Consider the following 20,289-nt stretch of genomic DNA (forward strand, 5'->3'; position numbering starts at 1 on the left):
ATGAGTGAAACGTGAATGAGTGAAACGTGAATGAGTGAAACGTGAATGAGTGAAACGTGAATGAGTGAAACGTGAATGAGTGAAACGTGAATGAGATGTGAGAGGTAAGTGAGAAAAGAGGGCTGACTCTGAAAAAGACGAAAAAGGACAGGCGCGACTGCCATGGATAGCTACACGTCGCGGGCGTGTTAATTACTTGCAAATTCCCATATTGGCCCGCCGACTTATCTTTGAGGTTCGCCCACTGTGCCTCGTTGCTCACAATCTACTCGACCTCGCATAGCAGTGTGAATCAGCTGCAGTGCCGTGACCGTTCATCCAAATTGACACGGATCAATCAAGGAGCACTGACACGACGCATCCGGTCTTGGAGACGAAGCTGATGCACACGCGGTGCCTTGGAGTGCGAGTCGAGCGGGAGAGCTCTTGTCAATGGTGAGCCCGCCGTCTGGAATGATTTCAGTTTCGCGCTCCAGGCGCCAGCGCCAGCTTCGGCACTGGAAGACTGATCGTCCCAAGCGCCATAGAGGGAGTTTGTGAAGTGAATGCTTCGTCCTGACCTTGAGACTTTGGCCATTTGAGAGCCGCGGGTAGAGCAGATCAGGCTTTGTGGGGTGGCTGGCTCGGACATGTCATATTGCTACATGCCGCCTATGCCCAACAAGCGATGTAGAGGAATTTGTCCTCGACCAAGGTATCAATGTCTGGGATTAGGGAAGGCACGGGCTTGAAGGATTCAAGAACTGGTGGCAATGAGCTCTCATCCGCTAGCTCGGCTGGAATAGGAATAACATTCTCTGCATCCCACGTCGGCCCATCGCGATACCGAAGGGAGATGGCAACAGACAGTTCCTCCGTCGGTTTGACCGCGCCGACAAATCCCCAGTTGGCTTCCGGGGCATGGGGAGTCCAATTTCAGGGCCCGCCTGATGCTCTCTGCCAAGTTCGACATGTTCAAGATGCCGTCCTTCAGCTATGCTTTAGAAATGGATGGCGTGGCCGTACTTAAAAACATCAAAGGTGGAATGATCAAGCAAAGCAATTTCGCCAGGTCTGTTGGAGTTGTATCCGGCCTCTGAGACAGGTCAAGAAAACGCCACTTCGACCGCAACGCAGGGTATGGCTTCGATTAATCAGGTGGTGTCGCAGAGCCACTGGTGGCCGATGGCGCAAGAGCAATCAGCAATGGTGCAACGCCGGTCTACGCTTGCGGTCGGCAGGATACCTTTTACGATTTTGTTCACCCCGCTCCTTTATGGGATGTGGATTATCAGACGCGATTTAAATATGCATCTAAAGAACGATCGAACAGGATTAGTCAACCGCTCTACCAGTTTGGCTCCGGTCAGCCTTCATCAGCCTTGAGCTTGAAATGTAGAGTGCACGTCAATATGGCCGCTGCCTCTTGCAAGAGTTCCTACAGAGCTGACAGTCTGGACTATATGGTTGAGAGCCGACTACACCCGCTTTCACAGAGGAAACCATGTGAAATCACACTGAACTTTGGTTCTTCACGACGAGCTCGACCAGAAACCCCTCGAACGGCCTGCGTACTATACACCAGATGAACCACGGTGATCAATCCTTCAGAATGAGCCCCTGGAATGACCATCACACAACACGTCAGTCCACGCTGCGTTGACCTTGTTTCACGCCATGCTGGAGTTTTTCCCCGTTCCTCTATTTCCACTCTTTGATCTTCATGGTCCCATTTTCCACCAGATTCTTATGCATATCAAAGGTATTGAAAAGCAAGTGCGGCTCATGCCCCATTCCCTTTCTCAAACACTCGAACTCGGCCTTGTCGAAGTAATCCTGCAAGATGGGCCGATAGTCTGGATGCGCGCAGTGCTTGATGATCTCTCGAGCTCGCTCCCGCGGCGACAAGCCCCGAACGTCCGCTAGACCCTGTGTGTGTTACCCAGCGTTAGCTCGAAACATCGCCAAATAATTATCGATACCCAGGCCAAAAATTGCTGCGCCGCGAGGGACTTACGATTTCCGTCACCACAACATCCAAGTCATGTTCCGTCTGGTCGACGTGCGTACACATGGGCACAATGCAGCTCACGCCCGTGGGATCCGTCTTGGATGGCCTCGTGCTCGGCGTGTGCATGATGGAGTATTTGGCCGAGCGGAGGAAATCGGCCGAGCCGCCGAGACCGTTGAGCATGCGAGAGCCCATCACGCAGGTGCTGTTGGCGTGGGCGTAGATGTCGACCTCGACGGGCGTGTTCATGCCGATCACGCCCAAGCGGCGGATGATCTCAGGCGAGTTGGAGACCTGTTGGGACCGGAGGAGGAGCTTGGCGTGGTAGTTCTCCCACTGTGGATGAACGGTGGGGGTCAGCACTGTAGGAACGTAGCTCGCCCGACAACACTCTGACGGCTCGCTTGCTTACTTACCCCGTCATAGAAGCGTTGGAAGCCACCCGGCGAAAAGCGGATAGACGTCGCGGTCGCGAAGTCGAGGTTCCCGCTGTCGAAGAGGTCGAGAAACGAGTCCTGCAGCACCTCGGTCCACACCTTCAGGTTCTTGAAGTTGGCGCCGCCTTTCTAAACCGGCCCAAGAGGTAAGTCAAGGAGTCCATGAAGATCGAGGGTCGAACAACTTACAGCCAAACCCCCAATCACTGCGTTGGCAATGTTGCCTATCCCAGACTGTAGGGGCAGCAGGTTCTTCGGCAGTCGATCTTGCTTGACTTCATGTTCCAAGAACTCGATCAGATTGCGGGCGATTGCGCGGGATGACTCGTCCTCTGGAGCGTTCTCGGTCGTTTGATCTGGGTAGTCGGACTCGACGATGGCGACGACGCGTTCCGGGTCGACTGGAATATGTGGTGTGCCGATGCGGTCTTCTGGCGACATGATGAGGTACGGCTTTGATGTTGGTTCTCGTCAGCCATGAATTTGAATCGGGTTGACACCCGCAATGTTGAGCTCGCGTACCTTTCTCCGCGGCGGCAAATCAGTCATGGTGATGTCGTGCAGGCCCTCGAAGCTGGGCGCAGCGGTGTTGACTTCGATGATGATCTGCATCCAAGCACATACGTGAGTCAGCCTTGCTCAGTGACTCTAAGTTGGGGGCATCTCCTCCGAACCTTGTCTGCCATCTGGATGATCTCAGGACTGGCACCGACGCTCGCACCCGGGATGATGCCTCCATCCTCGGTGATGGCGCTGGCCTCGACAATGGCCACGTCCAGTCTGTTGTTCGCCTTGTTCTTGGTGTAGTACCCGTACATGAGATCCACGGGGAACATGCTGAGATGCTTGTCGAAGAATTTGATGTTGCCGTTGTTGATGCCCTTTGCGATTTCCTTGCCCACCTGATGCGGCGACCGCCGTTCGATCATGTTGAGTCTCGCCCATCGGTTCTCCGTCTCTGCTCCGCTTGAAGCGCCGACAAATAGATTGAACTTGAGAGATCCTTGCAGGCCGTTCTTCTCTACGTGGTCGGCCAGTGCTGTGGGTACCTTTCTGAGAGCTCGTCAGCTGTGGTGTTTGACGGGTTCAGGCGGAAGTACTTGGGATATCCGACGCCCGTGAAGCCGGACCAGCCAATATACGAGCCATGGGGAAAGAGGTCAATCAGATCCTCTGCCTTGGCCAGTTTCTGCCGTGGTTGTTAGCTTGCAGGGCCAGTGATGAGTCCGAGAGCTGTTTCATTTACGTTGAGATAGCTAGCTCGCCTGCATCGGCTCTTCAGGAGCGCCGAGGCGGCCATGGCACCGAGAAAGAGAGCAAAGACTGAGAGACACACAATCTGCCGTGTCGTACGGCGTTGGGTGGACTGAGGTTCGACCTGCTGTGCGGGACTACACAGTATGTTGCCTTTATCAGCAACACGTCGAGGAGCTTCTGGCCGGCAAAGAAGCCCACGCAGCAAAGCAGCGTCCGCACAATTTCGTCATTGGGCCGTGGCGCCAATGGCTGGGTGAATGGAGCTTGTGGTTGCTTGGAGCCCCTCGTCGGACATGCTCGGATATGGCACACACGAATCAAACGCGCGGTGACTCAGGAAGAAGCCGCGATCAGCCTCGCAGTAACGGTTTGGGTGCTTCTTCGGCCGCCCGGAACAAGCTCCACGGGGACCCCCTGGCCAATGACTACCGACTACCGGTTGCACCATGTCCTTAACGAAACAAAATTGGTGCCTCCCTGCTACGACAACCGAACCATCTCCGGTCTGGTTCGATCAGGACAATATAAACTCGTGTTCTCGTAAGTGTAATTACCTTCACTAACGCCAAAGCAGGGCTGAGATCTGGGTTATGCCCACCACCTGAAGTCGAAGCTTCCGGAGCTCTTCGTGCTCTAATTACCACAGTAAAACCCCGTCGAGAACAAATATCTCCCTTGGTCCGTGAACAAGCCGTCTCCGCTGCACCGTTTATCCCCTCGAGGACGCGAGCAAATCTGAGATGTTAACATACAGTCTGAATTCCTGCCGCCACTGTGAGCCACTCTCACTTTAAGAACAAGGGCTGCGGCAAATGATCGTATTTGACCTGTAAATCTTGTCAGCACGTGAGTCGAGGACTTGACAACAACAACGACAACGATGACTGTGTCAACGAACATCGACAAAAGTCTCTTGGCCACGAGCTTAACGTACCTCCTCCCATGGCTCATCTGGTTCGGCATCCTTTACTGGTCCCATGGCAGCACGGTCGAATACCTTCTCACTCACGTTGATTCCGCCCGGGACAACACGAACGAGGCGCACCTGCGGACAGTCCGACGTCGACTTCATGGTTCTCTCCAGGTCCATGAAATACGCGCAGCAACCCTCATGGGACAAAGCGACCAGGTTACTCGGGAGGTCCTTCTGGGGCCTCGACCCGGTGAAGATCTGCACCGAGGTCGCCAGGCGGACAGCGTTGGTAGCGTTCCACACATTGCCGTACACGAGTTTGAAGTGCATCGTCCAGTGCAGGCCTCGCGCCTCCATCCTCCTCGCCACTTGGCTCTGGTAGAAGCTATAGATGCCGGCGCGTGTGGGGAAGAACCGCGCAGTGACGGCCATTCGTGCCAGAGCCAGGCCCAACGATATGATTGTCTCAACCAAGACCGCAAGACAGTACCCGTGGTCTGGCGGATGACCTTCTTTGTCCGCGCCGACTTCATCCTTGGACGTGCAGATGCCACAATGGCAGGCCTTGCGTATCTTGCTCAGGCTTTCAACGTACGAAGTGGAGGCCTCGTCATGGGACAGCTTCAGGGAGCGTTCCATGCGGCCCTGGAAGCGCCTGAGCTCCGGTAGCCAGTCGGTGATCGTCTGGATCAGTCCAGCCCCGTAAGAAGCGGTGTTGCTCTGGTTCTGGATGGACACCAGCTGGCCGTGCTCCTCGTGGCCCTTGCCGTGCGCTAGACCCTCGAACATCCTGGCCGCACTGCCAATCATCGTCCCAAAGGCTTTGGAGTGGTCATGGTCGAGATAATGAAAACTCTTGCCGAAAACTCGCGGCAGCAGTGATTGCCACGCAACCCGTCCGCCGATCCGCATGGTGTGGAGGACAGGAGAGTACGTTTGGTCGACCAGAGACATTTGCGCATGGCTTACCCCGTTCTGCTGCGGCGGTTCGAAGGTTGCCCTGAGGCCCGCCTCTGTCACGTATACCAGGTTGACTTGCGGTTCTTGATCCGGGTGAGTTATGCGTAGTTCCTTGCCAGCCGAGTCGTAGACCCCTATGCGAAGATCGCAGAGCCACTCGGCAATTGCCCCGAACCAGGAGATGATACCACTGCCGGTGAAAGTCACCTGCTTCTGGTCCCCACGCGTGACGCTCATCAACGCTTGCAAAGCCCTGGCGACGGCGCTTGCCGGAAAGACAGTTTCGGCGCTCATACCGACGGGGATGCTGACAGGGTAGGGATCCAGTTGGAGATAATTCTCGACCAGGAGGCCAAAGTCCGAGGCGGCAAAGATGCCGTTGCACCCATGCAACGCAGCTCTCCATTGAGAGAAGTGAGGCGTCACGTCTTCAGGATCTGCTGCTGCACGTGCCAGTTCCATAAGCACTTTGGCTCCGTACTGCGTATTCTTCATGAGCAATTGCGCTGGAAAGGCGACGACAATAGCACACTCCTTCATCGACAAAAGAGACGACTCACAGGCTCACGGAAGGTCTCGCCCAGCGCTATCAGCATGGCCAAATGCTCATACGATCCTTCATGGACAGCCTTGTCGCGAATCACATTCGATAGACCCCAGCCAAAGGACAATTTCTCATCCGGCGCCACTGATAGATGGACAGGAAGGTTGGACAGAGCTGAATTTATATTTCGCCCGCCTTGGGAGGGTATATTGAGGTCCTTGAATAGCCTGTAGGCAACGTAGCGCGTGTAAGGATCTACTCGCGACCCGGAGAGTTTCCTCAACGTGGCCGTCGGTATCGACACGCTCTCTGGCGTGTCCTTGCCGACGATGGGCATCTTGGCCGGAGTAGCTGGATCTCTTTTCAGGAAGCTGCTTCATACATGTCGTGGCGGTCGGTATGTCGGATGTCACTGTCCCAGTCTCATTCCCGTCTACAGGGGAAGACAATCAGATAGGAAGGAGATTACCAGCGCGGCGGCCGGAGCGGTCGTCTCGTCTTCGCTCGCGTGATGTTCCTCCATCCAGGTCTCGCCAGCATGCGGAATACTGAGTCAGCATCGCATGAGCTCGCACCGTTGGCATTGCTATTGGCGCCGAGCAGTAAGGACATGCGAGGTGCGGGGTAGATTCTACTCGTGTTGCTGGGGGTATAAGACTTGGGGAACGTCCTTCGCATTAGACCACTGCTCAGAACATATTCGGAACCTGATAGTCGTTGAGTGCTTTCATCTGGTAGTAGCGACGGTTGCCTACTTCGCCAAAGCAGATACAGGCCGTAAAAAGGACACAGGCAACCCAATTTTGTTAGAGAAGGAGGACCCTCTCCAACACCTGCCTGACTCCCCCACGATGGCATCATAGTCGCATACAGGCCGCCGGATGGCTATGCTAAGCTCTTCGCTTGTTGGAACAGGGGACGCTGCATCCATCGTGGCCCAAAAATTCATACAACAACTTCTCTACACTTCATCTCGACTCTCAATCTTCAAAGGAGAATTGCAGAACCAAAAAGACAATCAACAGCCAGGATTCCCAAGTGGTCACCCACCTTAGTACTAACTGACCGGCATGTGGCTTAAGTACGGCTGAGCGAACGGGAAGCCCTGTTTTCCACATCCTATGGTCGATTGCGGTGAAACGTGCTGCTTCAAAAAATATATAGACTCAGTTTAGGCTTTGCATCTTACGTTGCGTGTTTGTTTCCTACTATGGGAATGGCGACACGGTTTCACCCAGCGACTGGGAGAACTGTGAGGAGTAATATGCATTCTGATGCGGTTCTTGACCTATCTTCTGCACTACCATGTACAGCATCTGAAGGCCTTCTTCTCGGTCTGCCTGCACTAATTGCAGTATTTTACCGTGTGCTTGAGTTGCAAGTCCCCGTATGCTAGCCAAGCTGGGCCAGCGCCTGTGTCCTGCCTTGTCCTTGCACTTCCCGTTGTGCAGCTCGAGCTGCCAGACAACCTAGTGCCACGCCATGCTAATCTACGCTGCCCAATGCTCGAAGAATGCCGCTCACCATATCGTTCAGCGTGATTGGTTGCTCTAAACCCACTCTATGTCTACTGCGCGCCCCAGAAGCTGGTCAAATGCAGCTTGATCTCGAGGCTCGGGCACGTAGGGTTGACTAACAGGCACGTCCCAGTACCATTCTTTGAGAAGGTCCCATTCGATTTCCTATGACAGCATTAGTAATCTCCTTTGTGACGCTAGCCATCGTTCTGGAGCTCGACGCTGTACTTACACAAAGGTGTACCTTGTCCTCCTCAGGGCGCTGGATGAACAATTGTATAGCCAGCTTGATTTTCAAAGGCCCCACACCCATTGTCTGGCGCTCAAGAAGGGTTGTTCTCAAAGCGGGCAGGCCGTTTGGATCGCCCTCTTGCCACATAACCAGCAGCGTGGAGTAAAAGATCCTCAGGAAATCGATGTGCCCATTAGCTACGTGGGCGTAGACCCAGTGCGTTTCTGGCTCATCGCCTTGAACGCTGAGGAAGACGTGACGTCGCAGATCCATCATCCACTCGAGTATGTAGATCGCAAGCCAGTACGAGCGCTTGTACTCTGCAGTTCGGCAAGCATAGTCAGGGTGTGTGATTGGCAGGAGATTTGGTACAGGGATATGGCGTGCAAGTCGGCGACTCTTGAGCTTTCTGACCGCCAAGCCGAAGTGCAGGAGCTCGTTAGATACTGGTAACAGCAGCCGGCGCCAGCTGACATCCCCAGGCCAGGAGTGTGGTAGTCCAAATGAAAACCTAAGTGCCTGTAATGGCGCTCGTAGCGAGGGTGGTAGCGGCCCCCTGACATCCCATTCATCTGGTAGGTCAGCCGGGCCTGGGACTTGGATGGCGAAAGGTCGGATGCAAAGCTCTCGTAGCCCAGAGAAGCCTCTGAGCACACCGTCCCATCGAAGACTTGCAACCGCCATGAGGGGCATTTCGAGGTATCTTAGGTTAGCGGAGAGTTTCGCCGCGAGGGATGGTGGCAGGGCCGCCGGGACCATGGTGTTGGACTGATTAAGGCGACCAGGGATCCGAAGACAAAAGTTCTGTATGAATACCTGCTCTGCCACCTCTTTGAATCGTCGACAGACCAAGAACACGGCCATGTATTGGTGCCTAGGGCGTTGGGGGGAAGGACGAAGCGGATCTCGAGGACGGATGACGAACTGGGCGAAGAGGAGTACGAGAATACGCTGGAGAATCTCTGTGGGCATACCGCCGAGGGTATGTTTGGGGTCGGTCCAGACGTCTTTGATCAAGAGGTTGCACATTTCCTCTTCGTCTGGGGAAAGATCCATTGTTTGGCGGAGGAAGGAACAAACGAACGAGGAAGTTGCTCCGTGTGTATGAGCATAAGGAGGCTGCTACAGGCAGGGGAACGACTCTGTCTGCAGAGACAATGAGAAGATTACGGCTGCGGCTACGGGGCAAAAAGCGACAGATCAGGACAACAATGTGGGAGAAGGGACGTGGTTGCTTGGCAAGAGGTGGCAACTGCTTCAATCACATCATCAACAGACGACTAAGCGACTCGCGGAGGTGTTGTTCGCGGTATGGACAGCTCTTGGTGACAGAGCGCAGTCGGGAGAGCATCGCGAGAGACGGGGCCGCAGAGAACGTCACAAGCACGGGGAATGGAGCGCAGATACAACAAGGAGAGACACATTCTCTCTACACGGCAAGCTATGGGAGTATGCTTATCAGGCAGAGCATGAACAGTTGATAGAGTGGACTATCTATACACACCCAGGCGCACAGGGAACACACGAGGCTGAGCCGAAAGGGGCACGGCGCGGCAAGACAAAGAAATATTAATGAAAAGGCACGGCAGGCAAACAAGCATTTGTGAAAGACATGGCGCATATTATTATGGGTCGTAAGCACCGTCAAACGACAGACATACGTCTCTCATTGTCCATCAGCAGACAAATGGTCCGGCACGGCCTTGTGCGGCCCGTATCTCAACCTGAAGACGTATCCTCCGTGGTAGGTACTCTCCTCAACTCCAACCCTACTGGAAGGGGCACCTTCGTACTCAGCAAACATCTCCCGCTTCTTGTCCACGCGTTTATCAGCTCTGTCACCTTCAAAGCAAAAGGCAACAAGGCCTGCCGTGCTCAGCTTCTCTCGCAACTCATTTGTCTCGGACGGATTGGAGCTTAGTGCTAGCCAGGCGAGGACAAATCCGAGGACCGCGTAAACAGTATTCAAGGCAACAAGCGTGTATAGGGGAGCTTTGGGCACTCTGGAGACCAGCCTCGTGCTGCGCATTTGTTCGTCCAAGTCGGCCCTTGCCGTCATGATGCCGGAGCCCAGTGCCATGGCGGTTCTGGAGTATGCCCTCGCCCACGCATCGGCCATCTGCGCAGTGTTGTTGTACTGACTTGCCGAGTACGCCGCAGTTTCTAGTGCCACTTTGCCGAACCCATAGTAGTTGCCAGCGGCAAGAATAGTCCCCACAGAGCCGTTTGCCACCTCGGCCCTCGCGTGCCGAAGACTGCCATTGACGAAACTATAGGTGATGTCGTAGGCGGTCGCAGAGCAATTGAGGAGCCAACTGGTGCCGCCGTGTGTCGGTGTGACCACATTACCATCGGCGGTTTGCAGAGTTGTGGCGCCCAATTCAACCTTTGCCCAAGCAGCGAGATGCTGTGGATTGCTTGGACGTGTCAGGAAGCTCTCCGTCTCTGTAGACTTGTTTGCCAGCTGAGTGAGACCAGGGTCCCGAAAGAACACAATGCCGGCAGAGCGAAAAGCAAGACCCGTAACACCGTCCGTATCATCACCATTGATGATCGGTTGTGCCAAATCACCGTAGAATGCGTCCGTGCAGTGGAACGGCTCTGATGTGCCGGACTGGTTGACCCCAAGGTTGCATTGCTTGCCCATTTGCCTGCACTCCGTATGAATTGCCAGAGATTCTGCCCGGTAGTCGAGGTTCGAAGGAATGATGGAAGGGCCGAGGTAGGCGAAGTGTGTGTCGTCAATATACATGTCGTAGACGGCGTTGGTGGTGGACGTGTTACTCATAACCCTTGCCGCTTCGTTCGCGCCCGTGAGGAATACACTCGTTGCGCCGAGTCTGATGATACAATCGCCTGCGTCGAAATCAGCGGCTGTCGGGTTGGAGCATGGGCCATCAGGAAGCCCGCGGCCGAGGGCTTGAGACGGGGGCTGGACGTCAACCAGTTCTACATTGACTGCTTCCATGACCAAATGCAGCCAAGTATCTACCCCAGCGATCGTGTATCCCAGGACCATAAATATCGCCAGGACCGTCAAAGCATTGCGCACATTCGAAGCCATGGCTCCTTCCTTCTGAGGCCAACGCCAGTATGAAAGCGCGTTCCACAGCGGAGTGATGCCAGCGGAAAGACAGTCTAGGAGTAATGCGAACTGGCAGGGAGTGGGCAGCTCAGACCCGGCCATTTGCGAGTTTGCCTTCAGTGACTGAGCAATCGGGAAAGACACCAGGATCATTGCGCACACCGCCAGTAAGGGCGCAACTGTAGATGACCAAGACGCGATTGTAACGAGCGTGGTAGGATTGAAGTCCACATAGTAGGCGTCATCATCAAACTCGGATCTCAAATTCAAGGTCAAGGTGCCCGACGACCTGTCCGCGGGCTTTTCGACATCGTTGGCCAGCACCAAACCGAGCAGCAGGCCCGCGAGACCTAACATTGGCACCACAATCAGCGCGAGGGAAGCGAAGATGACCCTCTTGCCGCCGCTGTGCCGTTCCGTATCTCTTGTCGCCGTGATCGGTGGTCCTTGTTTGCCTTCGTTGTGTATGTCGTCCTCTCCAGGTAGGGAATTGTACCGAGGTCGCGGTTGCTTTCGGCCCTGGAGAGGGATCTGGTTCTGAAACTGAAATCCATGTTGGCTCAATGATCCGTACGGTAATTGAAACTGTGATGGTTTTCCGGGCGGCGAACGATCCATGAATGAGTGCCCACAAAACGAGAGTGGTTCAAAGAGAGAACGCGAGGGTGGCTACCCTGTGCAAGCAGAGTACAGTTGCAATAGGCTCGCAGGAAGCATGCATTGTGGCCTTGGGAGCTTCATTAAAGATATTGTACATCGGCTACGGGATGCTAATTCCAAGGTTAAGTCCGGAGTAGAGCGCCTTACGCTTGGCTCCCAGCGCACCGGGTGGTGCGGGTGTCAAAGGACGGGGACCGTGAATAGGGGCTACACAGTAAGCAACCCAACGGGCCGCTATACCGGAAGGAGAAAGACTTTTTCAGGCCTCCAGTTGGATCCGAGGCTCAAGATTGCCAGATCTGGGGATGGGTACGTCTCAGAAGAGCCCTACGCCCAATCCTTGTTGCTCTAAATACTCCGTAGCGGCGGCTTGATGCTCGGAAAGCAGGTTTCTTTGCTGACATGTCGGAGTACGAAGTACATAACTTGGTAGGAGCGCTGTGCTTCTGTGTCCTGGCAAACTCAGATCCAATAAATATGTTGACGTCTGGTGGCTATGGCCGGAATAGTCTTGGGATCTCACGGTCGCTGTCAGCAAAGTGCCAAGGTCCTTTCCACTCGCTATCACACCAGCGAAGCAACCTCCCCGCGAATGATCATACTGCACCTGGGCCACTCATCCGTGCCGCCTAAGTTTTCCCACCGCTCATATCTGCCCATGTCATCCTCTTTCCGACCCAACAACGCCACCTCCTCTGGTCCATAGCACATGGAGCTCTCTCCCTCACTGTAGGCAGGCCATGGATCGCCGCCGTTGAGGAAGTTTATCCAGTGCCGTCCCATCTGCTGTGCTGCTTCTGCCAGCTTGTCCGGCAAGAGGTGGTTGTATGTCTGGAAGAGAAAAAGCAAGTCCACGGCGTGGTGTGCCAGGTTCTGGAACGGGCCCGGGAATGGATTGCCATAGCGCATGTGGTAGTACAACGCCTTCCCGGCGCCGGCGCTGAAAGACTTTGCAATCGCGTGGATATCGCGGCCGAACTCTGCATCGTTGCAGAACGGTTCCAGGATGGCCACTGCTTGCTCGGGCGAGAAGTCCGAGAGGTTGTAGGACGAGGTCATACGGTCGACGACTTCGGCAGGGAAACAAGACGAGAGCAAGGCGCGGATCTTGTCGGGTGTCCAGCCGAGTTTGGCGATACGTGGGGCCCAGATGATTCCCTGTCGCAGAGGTCAGACGCGGCCAGGAGGTGAGGAAATGCAGATTCGGAAGGAGAGCTTACTTCTTTTTCACAGTCACCAATGATGATTCTGCGGACATACGTGTCGTACTGCTGGTCTCCTATCGTCGACGATCGGGGAAGATCATCGAGGAGGAACCCATCGACTGTGGCTTGCCAATTCGGTAGCGGCGATCCAGTGGCGATGTATGCGTTCAACAGCTCATTCACTGGGACATCGCGCAGACGCTGGACTTTGTCCGATGCAGCGATATCGGAGGGAATCTGCAGGTGTGCAAGAAACTTCTGGTATATGCCTTCTTGGTGCTCGAGGCTACGAGTGGTGAGCACGGCGTTGCCCGACATGATCACCGCCTGGCTGAACAATTGCTCGCGCGAAGCCCAGCGCGATAGCATCTGAATATGAATATCACCTGCTCTCCAAGTCAGTAAATAGCGCAAAGTCAGGACGGGATCCGCGGAAATCAAGAAACCAAGGTACTCACTTCCACCAGCACTCTGGCCAACCACCGTCACCTGCCCTGGGTCGCCGCCAAATGCACCAATATACCTCTTCACCCACTGCAGCGCCACAATCTGATCGTGGATCCCATAGTTGCCGACGCCGCGATCGCCGGCTGCCCGATTATCCTCCTCGAGATCAGCCGACGCCAAGAATCCAAAAGCCCCCAGTCTGAAGTTCATGGTGACCACCACGATTGGCTGGCCCATGCCCAAGGACATATGGACGAGAGGAGCGCCCTTATATCCGGCTGTAGACCCGGCGCCCATGCAGTTCGCACCGCCATGGATGAAGACGAGGACGGGGAGTTTCTTGGCGGCATCGTTGTTCGTGGGTGCTGTGATGTTAAGGTTGAGACACAGGAATTCGTCGGCAGGAGGAATAGGGTCTTCGGCTTCAAGGGTGGCGCCAACGAGGTTCAGAGTGGCCGCAAGGGCCGGTGTGGGTGAGACTGGGCTGTCGTGACTATGTAAGCACTGGAGGTAACTGATCTTCTAGCACAAATAGGGTCTACATGGAACAAACGAAAGACGTAGCAGGACGGCATACGGACCCGAATTGGCAGGCGTCGAGAGCCTTCGTAGGCCACTCGTCCACAATCGTTGGTCTTTGGAATCGCCGCGTGACAGCACCATAAGGTATCCCCCGGAATTGTGCTACCGTGCCGTCGAAGTATGTCTTGTCCGTGCTGACAGTGCCGAGACCTGCGATGTCACGACTGATGTGCATGGTTGCTCTTCCATGTCGGTCGAGATCGCTTCAGCTCCTGTACATTGCCAACAAGGCTCCTTGACATAAAGCAATTTCTTTCGTGGCGAGAGCTGTGGTCTTGGAACTGGATCCATCACAACGAGATACTGCGGTGAAAGTTACACCGTGGAATGAATGCTCACCTTGACCCGAAAGCCCCACACGATAAGAGGGAGACTCGGAGTCCAGAGCGTTCGCCCACGGCGGGGTGAGGCAAGCGCAAACGGCATAGCAGGACTCCGTATGTCGAATGTGGGACCACTTACGGAGTACTGCAGATTCGATGGCGGGAGACTCGTTCCAGTATGCGGTGCACAGTAGATGACCATCTCTCCTGCCACTGGTTTGATGACTTGGCGGGGCCAAAATGGTGGAGAGCCAAACCGGGGAATCCGGGGGATGCATAGCGGACCCCTGACAAAAGTCCAATGTTTCCCCGACTCGCCTGGCACATCTTTAGCGGAGACTTACCACCGGCATAGTCTTACGCCGTGCCAATCATGCAGACCGCGACCACCAGGGGGTCCAGGCGAAGATGTGTAGCGGACGGGACTTGTATGTATGTATGCGTTCCTCGGCCCGGGAGAGGTCTTGGAACTTATCATGCTTCCGTCTTGGAGTAAGAGAACGCAGAACAGCACGGCCTTTGAAGATTTGAACCCGACACCGTCGACGACAAGATGCCAGGACCGGTAGAAGAGCCAGTGGCGCCCTCCACGAAGGCAAAGGAACCCATTGACATCCAGAAGGTCTTCCACTACACCGACCTCGACACCCCTAGGCCCACACGCATCGAGGACCCCTACGACTACCAATGGGGCTACGGTAACCGCTTCCAGAGCGAAATCATCCCAGGCACACTGCCTGTTGCGCAAAATCACCCCCAGGTCCCGCGATTCAACTTGTACACTGAAGGTCTCACGTCGTCGGCCTTCGCAGCAGGCAGACATGCCAATGCGAGCACGTACATGTACCGCTGCCGGCCGTCGGTCGCGAACCATGGTTTCCAAGAGGGCGTGCTCGAGTCCAAAGCCCATGTGGAGAGTTGCTTCTTGACCGCCAATCCCAAGGTCCAGATGAACCCGTCACAGATCGAGTGGGCGCCCTTTGAGCTTCCCCAGGAAGGGGAGGAGATTGATTTCGTGGATGGCCTGCACTCGCTGGGTGGCTCTGGGGATGCCAATATGCGCGACGGCCTCGCGCTGCACGTGTTTATGATCAATGCGCCAATGAAGTGGAGGGCATTTTTGAACGGAGATGGCGAGTTTCTGTTAGTCGCCCAGCTGGGCAACCTAGACATCCAGACTGAAATGGGCAAACTCTACCTCCAGCCCGGCGAGATCTGCGTGATCCCGCGCGGCGTCAAATTCTGCGTGAACCCAGCGGCCGGCACAGCAGAGGCGCGAGGGTACATCCTGGAGGTCTGGGGATCGCGGTTTGAGTTGCCAGACCTTGGTCCGATCGGAGGATATGGAAACGCCAATGCGCGAGACTTTGCGTATCCCGTCGCGTACATGGACGATATGGACGAGCTACATCAGCAGTGGCATATCGTCGAGAAGATCAACGGCGAATACCATGCCTTGATGCAGGACCATAGCCCGTTCGACGTGGCGGCGTGGCACGGCAACTGCTTGCCTTACAAGGTATGCCAGACCGCTTTCCCCCGTCACACCAGCTATACTGATCTCCGTTGCAGTACGACATGACCAAGTTCGTCGCCCAGGGCAGCACGACTGTCGACCACACAGATCCCTCGGTCTGGACTCTTTTGACCGCACGCTCCCGCGACCCCAACGTGCCGCTCGTCGACTTCATCTGGTTCGGCCCGCGCTGGGACGTGGCCATGAACAGTTTCCGCCTGCCTTATTTCCACCGCAACGCCGCGAGCGAGTTCATTGCCAACATCTATGGTGCATCCGGTGGGCGGAGCGCCAACTTCAGACCCGGAGGAGGTGTCTATGAAGCTGGCTTCACGGCACATGGCGGGTTCGGGGACATCTATGTCCAGGAACGGAGAAAGAAGAGAAACGACCCCAGGATCTTGTTCCAGGGTAAGTGATGCCGTCCTCTCTCTTCTGCACTATTCCTCTCCTCGCCTGTAAACGTAGCCACGGCTAACATGTACACAGGCATGATGACCTTCATGATCGAGTCATCGCGGTCACTGCTCTTCACTGAATGGAGTCGCAAACACAGCTCCACCGATGCCACCCCGCCGGAAGTCTGGGACACGGTGCCGGACCAGTTCTCCACTGATCCCAAGGTGCGCGCTCTTCTGCAACGGGTGAAGAAACAGAAGGCGGAGAGGAAGGCGGAGGACGAGGCGTATTATGATGACGAGCGGATAGCGGAGCTTGTGGGCAAAGTCGCGGTAGCTGAGCAGAATGGGACGCATGGGACAGAGTCGGTGAATGGGAACGGGACAGATTCGGTGAATGGGAATGGGACAGAGTTGACAAACGGGACTTCGGTGCAACAGTCTGCAGAACCGGTTGCCGCTAGCTTCTGATGCCTGGGATAGTTGGTACTGGAGTAGGGCTTTTCTATGTCCAGGACCTTGCGTTCGTGGATGATCAAACTGTGCTACGTCGAGAACCTCACAAGAGCTGTACGGAGTTCTCCAGTGTGCAAGGTGGTAGATGTGATAGGCATGCTGTCCCTTTCCTGCCCATGCCATGTGAGGCAGGCTGAGGCAGGCACGCCCACCGGCACAGGTGGCATACACAGTCATAGCTGAGGGACTAGCCCTCACGTACCTAGGTAGGCAATCGGACGTGCTTGAGACGATGGCGACGCCCTACCACAGTAGAGGCTTAGTATTTTTTCAACATCACGTATCAAGCCTATGCAGCCTGCTTCACTAATGTTCGTCCTGCCTCATGTTCCTTGAAGTACTCCTCACATTCAACCTTCGAATCATACCCAAACAGCCCGTCGTTCCAGTTCTTGGTCGGCTTGCCCACCACCGGTTCCCACTGCCACGCCCGCACCTGCGTCGGATCCTTGAGCCTCTCGTCTCGTGCCCGCTGCTCTGGCCCATCTGGGTAGTGGTTCTCGGTCTTCTGTTTGCGTGCGTTCTGCTGGATCTGCGTGGCGCGGGCAAATCGCAAGTCCTGAAATGCGAGACCGACGCGGTCGAGGGGCAAATTGGCGAGGCATTGGGCCAGCACGGCGCCGTCCTCGATCGCCTGGGAAGCTCCTTGCGCCAAGTAAGGAAGCATGGGGTGGCATGCGTCGCCGATGAGGACGGCGTGCCCGCGGTGCCAGGACTTGAGTGGGTCGAGGTCCTGAAGCTTCCATTTGACGATGGACCTGGGGTCTGCGTGAAAGAGGATGGTGCGCACACTACCAAGGATGATCAGTCTTTCTTGAGCTCTCAGAGCCAGGCCAAAAGAGAGGGAGAAGAGAAGGGCAGGACATACGCTGGACACCAGTCGCTGAAGTTCCGGCGGAGTTCGTCCACGTCTGCTCCCAACTGCTTGTGCTCGTCACCAAGCGAGCCATCGTCAGGGAAGACTGCGACACAATTGAAGAGCTTCTCGCCGCGACTGCCACGCTAGATCAATCATTGTTACGGTACTGCTTTTGACGCACTTACAGCAATGTCCCGATAACATGCCTGCCTGGACCCCACCAAGCAGTGGCGGCATGGCCCTCCACCAACGGCGCAATCACTGGATCGTCCTTGTACTTCTCGATCTCCAGCGCGAACTGGAAGGCGTAGTCTCCTGTTGGCAGCGCGGGCACGGGCTTCTGCGAGATGATGTCGCGCATTTTGCTCCTGACGCCATCAGCGCCGACGATGAAGTCGGCGTACAGGACTTCTCCCGAGGCGAGAGTCACGCTCGCTGTGTCCACATCGGCGTCGAGCACTCTCGACCCCAGCCTGATCTCAATGCCCAGGCTCTGCACCTTCTTCAGCATGGCCGTATGAAGATCCGCCCGATGGAGCATCCACACAGGTGCATCGTACTTCTTGAGGGCAATACTCGGGTCCATTTTGACCTCGCTCAGCACATCTCCATTGTCCCATCTCAACACCCTCGAGACACGGCTCTGGACAATGACATCTCTCAGATCGTCTTCGAGCCCCCAGCGGATGAGTTCACGGGTCGCATTGCTTGAGATCAAGACGCCGGCGCCAATTTCTCGTAGAACGGTTGCGCCCTCGACGATTTTGACGTTGTGGCCGGCGTCGTGGATGGCGAGCGCTGCGGCGAGACCAGCAATCCCGGCACCTACGACAATCACGTCAAGCACCGGGTTGTCGACTGCGGAGGGGGACATTGTGAATACTGTATGACCCTTGGTGAGACTGACAGCGCGGCGCGTACATGCAGCTGCCACAGCTATGATGGCCACGACCTACTTGCTGTACAGTATCAGTTCGGCATGGTGTCTACGCCACTGCGCGGTCCATCGTGTCACATGGCTTGATCCCTACGCCGTGGAGGCGCACGGTAGAATGTTGGCAAGTACCTTTGCCATCTGGGGAAAGATCCCAGCCGGAGGAGTGTTCGCCAGCCTTGACAGCCGTGTCGCTTGGCGGGGTAAGATTGTGCCGGCAGTGCCACCAGTGCGGCTCCCCGTTCCAGACGATCTACTGCAATGCATACCGGCAGATCACTACTCTGCAGGGGACTTGACGGCAACAATGCAGGGCCTGTGCTCATTGAGCCATGTCTCGAACGAGAAGAGGTAAGTGTGTGAACTTGTCTCAATCCCGGACAGTCGAGACGCGAGGAAAGCGAGGCACCGCAACGCAACACTTTCGCCATGTCACCGTCGCGCACAGATCCCCCAGCCAAACGCCTTCGTGTCGTTGTCGTCGGCGCAGGACTAGGCGGCCTCGCTGCCGCCATCGCCATCTCCCGGACTGGGCTCGCAGAGGTACAAGTGCTCGAAGCTGCATCCAAGCTCGGTGAGCTAGGTGCCGGCATCCAAGTCAGCCCAAACTGCTCGCGTCTCTTGATCAGATGGGGTGTCGACAAGTACCTCGCCGACAATGTAGTTCTGCCCAGGTACGGCAGAGTCATCAGATGGCAGAACGGCGAGGTCTTGGCCCAGGCGCCGATGATGCCGCAGATCCAGGAGAAATACGGCTTTCCACACTGGCATGTCCATAGGGCGGACTTGCACGAGGCTCTCAGGAAGAAAGTGGAGGAGCTGAAGATCCCCATCAAGGTCAATGCCAAGGTCATCGGTGCGGATGTCGATGACGCCAGCATCACGCTGCACACGGGCGAGAAGATTAACTGTGACTTTATCGTTGGAAGCGATGGGCTACGGTCGTCGATGCGCGAGGTGGTGCTAAAGGGCGAGGAAGCCGCGCCGCCTTTCGTGACAGGGGACTACGCCTACAGGTTCACAGTGCCTACGGAAGACATGGCAGGTGACCCTGTGCTGGCGGACTGCGTCAAGACACCCATGGCCATTGGATGGTGGGGACCCGGAATGCACGTTGTGGGCTACAAGTTGCGGAACGAAACCATGTTCAACGTCGTCACTGTGTTTCCTGACGACGGAACCATGGACAACACGTACAAGATGGAAGGTGAGATCGAGCACTTGAAGGAGCTGTACAAGGACTGGTGTCCGCAGGTCAAGGCCTTGCTCGACCGCGCAAGGCCGGGCACAGTCACGAAATGGAAGTTGATGGACCTGCCTCCCTTGCAGAGGTGGCATCGAGGCAAATTGGTGCTGATAGGAGGTTCGTACCACCCCACATTCTGGTTCATGCGAATGACAATGTTTGGATCCGCCGTACTCATGGAATACAGATGCTTGCCATCCAATGTTACCTTACCAGGCTCAAGGCGCATCGCAAGCCATCGAGGACGCCGCTGCTTTGGCGCAGTGTCTACGACTGTTGCCTCTGCGGGACGTAGGTCCTGTATTCCAGCAACTCAGGTACTCACGAGCCACGCAAATCCAGAAATTCGCCCGCGAACAGCGCGGCAAGAACCACATGCTGGACGGGCCGGAGCAAGAAGCCCGCGATGCCGCCATGAAGGATGCAAGCACGGCGGCCAGGTCTGCGTATGCTTGGACTTGGGCGGCTGAGGATGGCGAACCTCCAAAACCTTGGAACGAAGGGTTGTTCGGGTACGACGCTGAGGAGGAGGCACTGAGGAGGATCAGGAAACTTGGATATTCTGTAGATGACGAGTAGAAGCATCTAAATCCCTTGACTAGTTATCGCAGCTCAAAAGCACTTCGCAAATGTGCGTCTACTGGTACAAATGGACCAGATCTTTGGAG

General features: G+C 55.7%; 8 protein-coding genes across 8 annotated transcripts; 2 read left to right on the forward strand and 6 right to left on the reverse strand.

The window, feature by feature from the left end:
• Positions 1-1,680: 1,680 nt before the first annotated feature.
• A1O7_06160 (acetyl-CoA hydrolase) lies at positions 1,681-3,727 on the reverse strand (the record flags this gene model as incomplete). Its single annotated transcript, XM_007760164.1, has 8 exons — positions 1,681-1,908; positions 1,997-2,326; positions 2,407-2,556; positions 2,617-2,880; positions 2,950-3,033; positions 3,102-3,480; positions 3,528-3,616; positions 3,674-3,727. 8 exons carry the CDS (start codon positions 3,725-3,727, stop codon positions 1,681-1,683), a joined length of 1,578 nt encoding a protein of 525 aa, XP_007758354.1.
• A 742-nt stretch (positions 3,728-4,469) lies between these two features.
• Positions 4,470-6,438, reverse strand: A1O7_06161 (uncharacterized protein; the record flags this gene model as incomplete). Its single annotated transcript, XM_007760165.1, has 3 exons — positions 4,470-4,511; positions 4,619-6,037; positions 6,118-6,438. The coding sequence occupies 3 exons, from the start codon at positions 6,436-6,438 to the stop codon at positions 4,470-4,472; spliced, it is 1,782 nt and encodes a 593-aa protein (XP_007758355.1).
• A 1,213-nt stretch (positions 6,439-7,651) lies between these two features.
• A1O7_06163 (uncharacterized protein) lies at positions 7,652-8,609 on the reverse strand (the record flags this gene model as incomplete). Its single annotated transcript, XM_007760166.1, has 2 exons — positions 7,652-7,783; positions 7,851-8,609. The coding sequence occupies 2 exons, from the start codon at positions 8,607-8,609 to the stop codon at positions 7,652-7,654; spliced, it is 891 nt and encodes a 296-aa protein (XP_007758356.1).
• A 907-nt stretch (positions 8,610-9,516) lies between these two features.
• On the reverse strand, positions 9,517-11,553 carry A1O7_06164 (uncharacterized protein; the record flags this gene model as incomplete). Its single annotated transcript, XM_007760167.1, has 1 exon — positions 9,517-11,553. One exon carries the CDS (start codon positions 11,551-11,553, stop codon positions 9,517-9,519), a length of 2,037 nt encoding a protein of 678 aa, XP_007758357.1.
• Positions 11,554-12,159: 606 nt separating this feature from the next.
• Positions 12,160-14,004, reverse strand: A1O7_06165 (uncharacterized protein; the record flags this gene model as incomplete). The annotated part of the gene is made up of 3 exons (XM_007760168.1): positions 12,160-12,753; positions 12,816-13,731; positions 13,829-14,004. 3 exons carry the CDS (start codon positions 14,002-14,004, stop codon positions 12,160-12,162), a joined length of 1,686 nt encoding a protein of 561 aa, XP_007758358.1.
• A 701-nt stretch (positions 14,005-14,705) lies between these two features.
• On the forward strand, positions 14,706-16,537 carry A1O7_06166 (uncharacterized protein; the record flags this gene model as incomplete). Its single annotated transcript, XM_007760169.1, has 3 exons — positions 14,706-15,671; positions 15,725-16,079; positions 16,158-16,537. The coding sequence occupies 3 exons, from the start codon at positions 14,706-14,708 to the stop codon at positions 16,535-16,537; spliced, it is 1,701 nt and encodes a 566-aa protein (XP_007758359.1).
• A 334-nt stretch (positions 16,538-16,871) lies between these two features.
• Positions 16,872-18,315, reverse strand: A1O7_06167 (uncharacterized protein; the record flags this gene model as incomplete). Its single annotated transcript, XM_007760170.1, has 3 exons — positions 16,872-17,373; positions 17,451-17,576; positions 17,627-18,315. The coding sequence occupies 3 exons, from the start codon at positions 18,313-18,315 to the stop codon at positions 16,872-16,874; spliced, it is 1,317 nt and encodes a 438-aa protein (XP_007758360.1).
• A 489-nt stretch (positions 18,316-18,804) lies between these two features.
• On the forward strand, positions 18,805-20,200 carry A1O7_06168 (uncharacterized protein; the record flags this gene model as incomplete). Its single annotated transcript, XM_007760171.1, has 2 exons — positions 18,805-19,738; positions 19,809-20,200. 2 exons carry the CDS (start codon positions 18,805-18,807, stop codon positions 20,198-20,200), a joined length of 1,326 nt encoding a protein of 441 aa, XP_007758361.1.
• Positions 20,201-20,289: the final 89 nt, after the last annotated feature.

The sequence above is a fragment of the Cladophialophora yegresii genome, assembly GCF_000585515.1.
Source record: "Cladophialophora yegresii CBS 114405 chromosome Unknown aczIN-supercont1.4, whole genome shotgun sequence".
Classification (NCBI taxonomy): domain Eukaryota; kingdom Fungi; phylum Ascomycota; class Eurotiomycetes; order Chaetothyriales; family Herpotrichiellaceae; genus Cladophialophora; species Cladophialophora yegresii.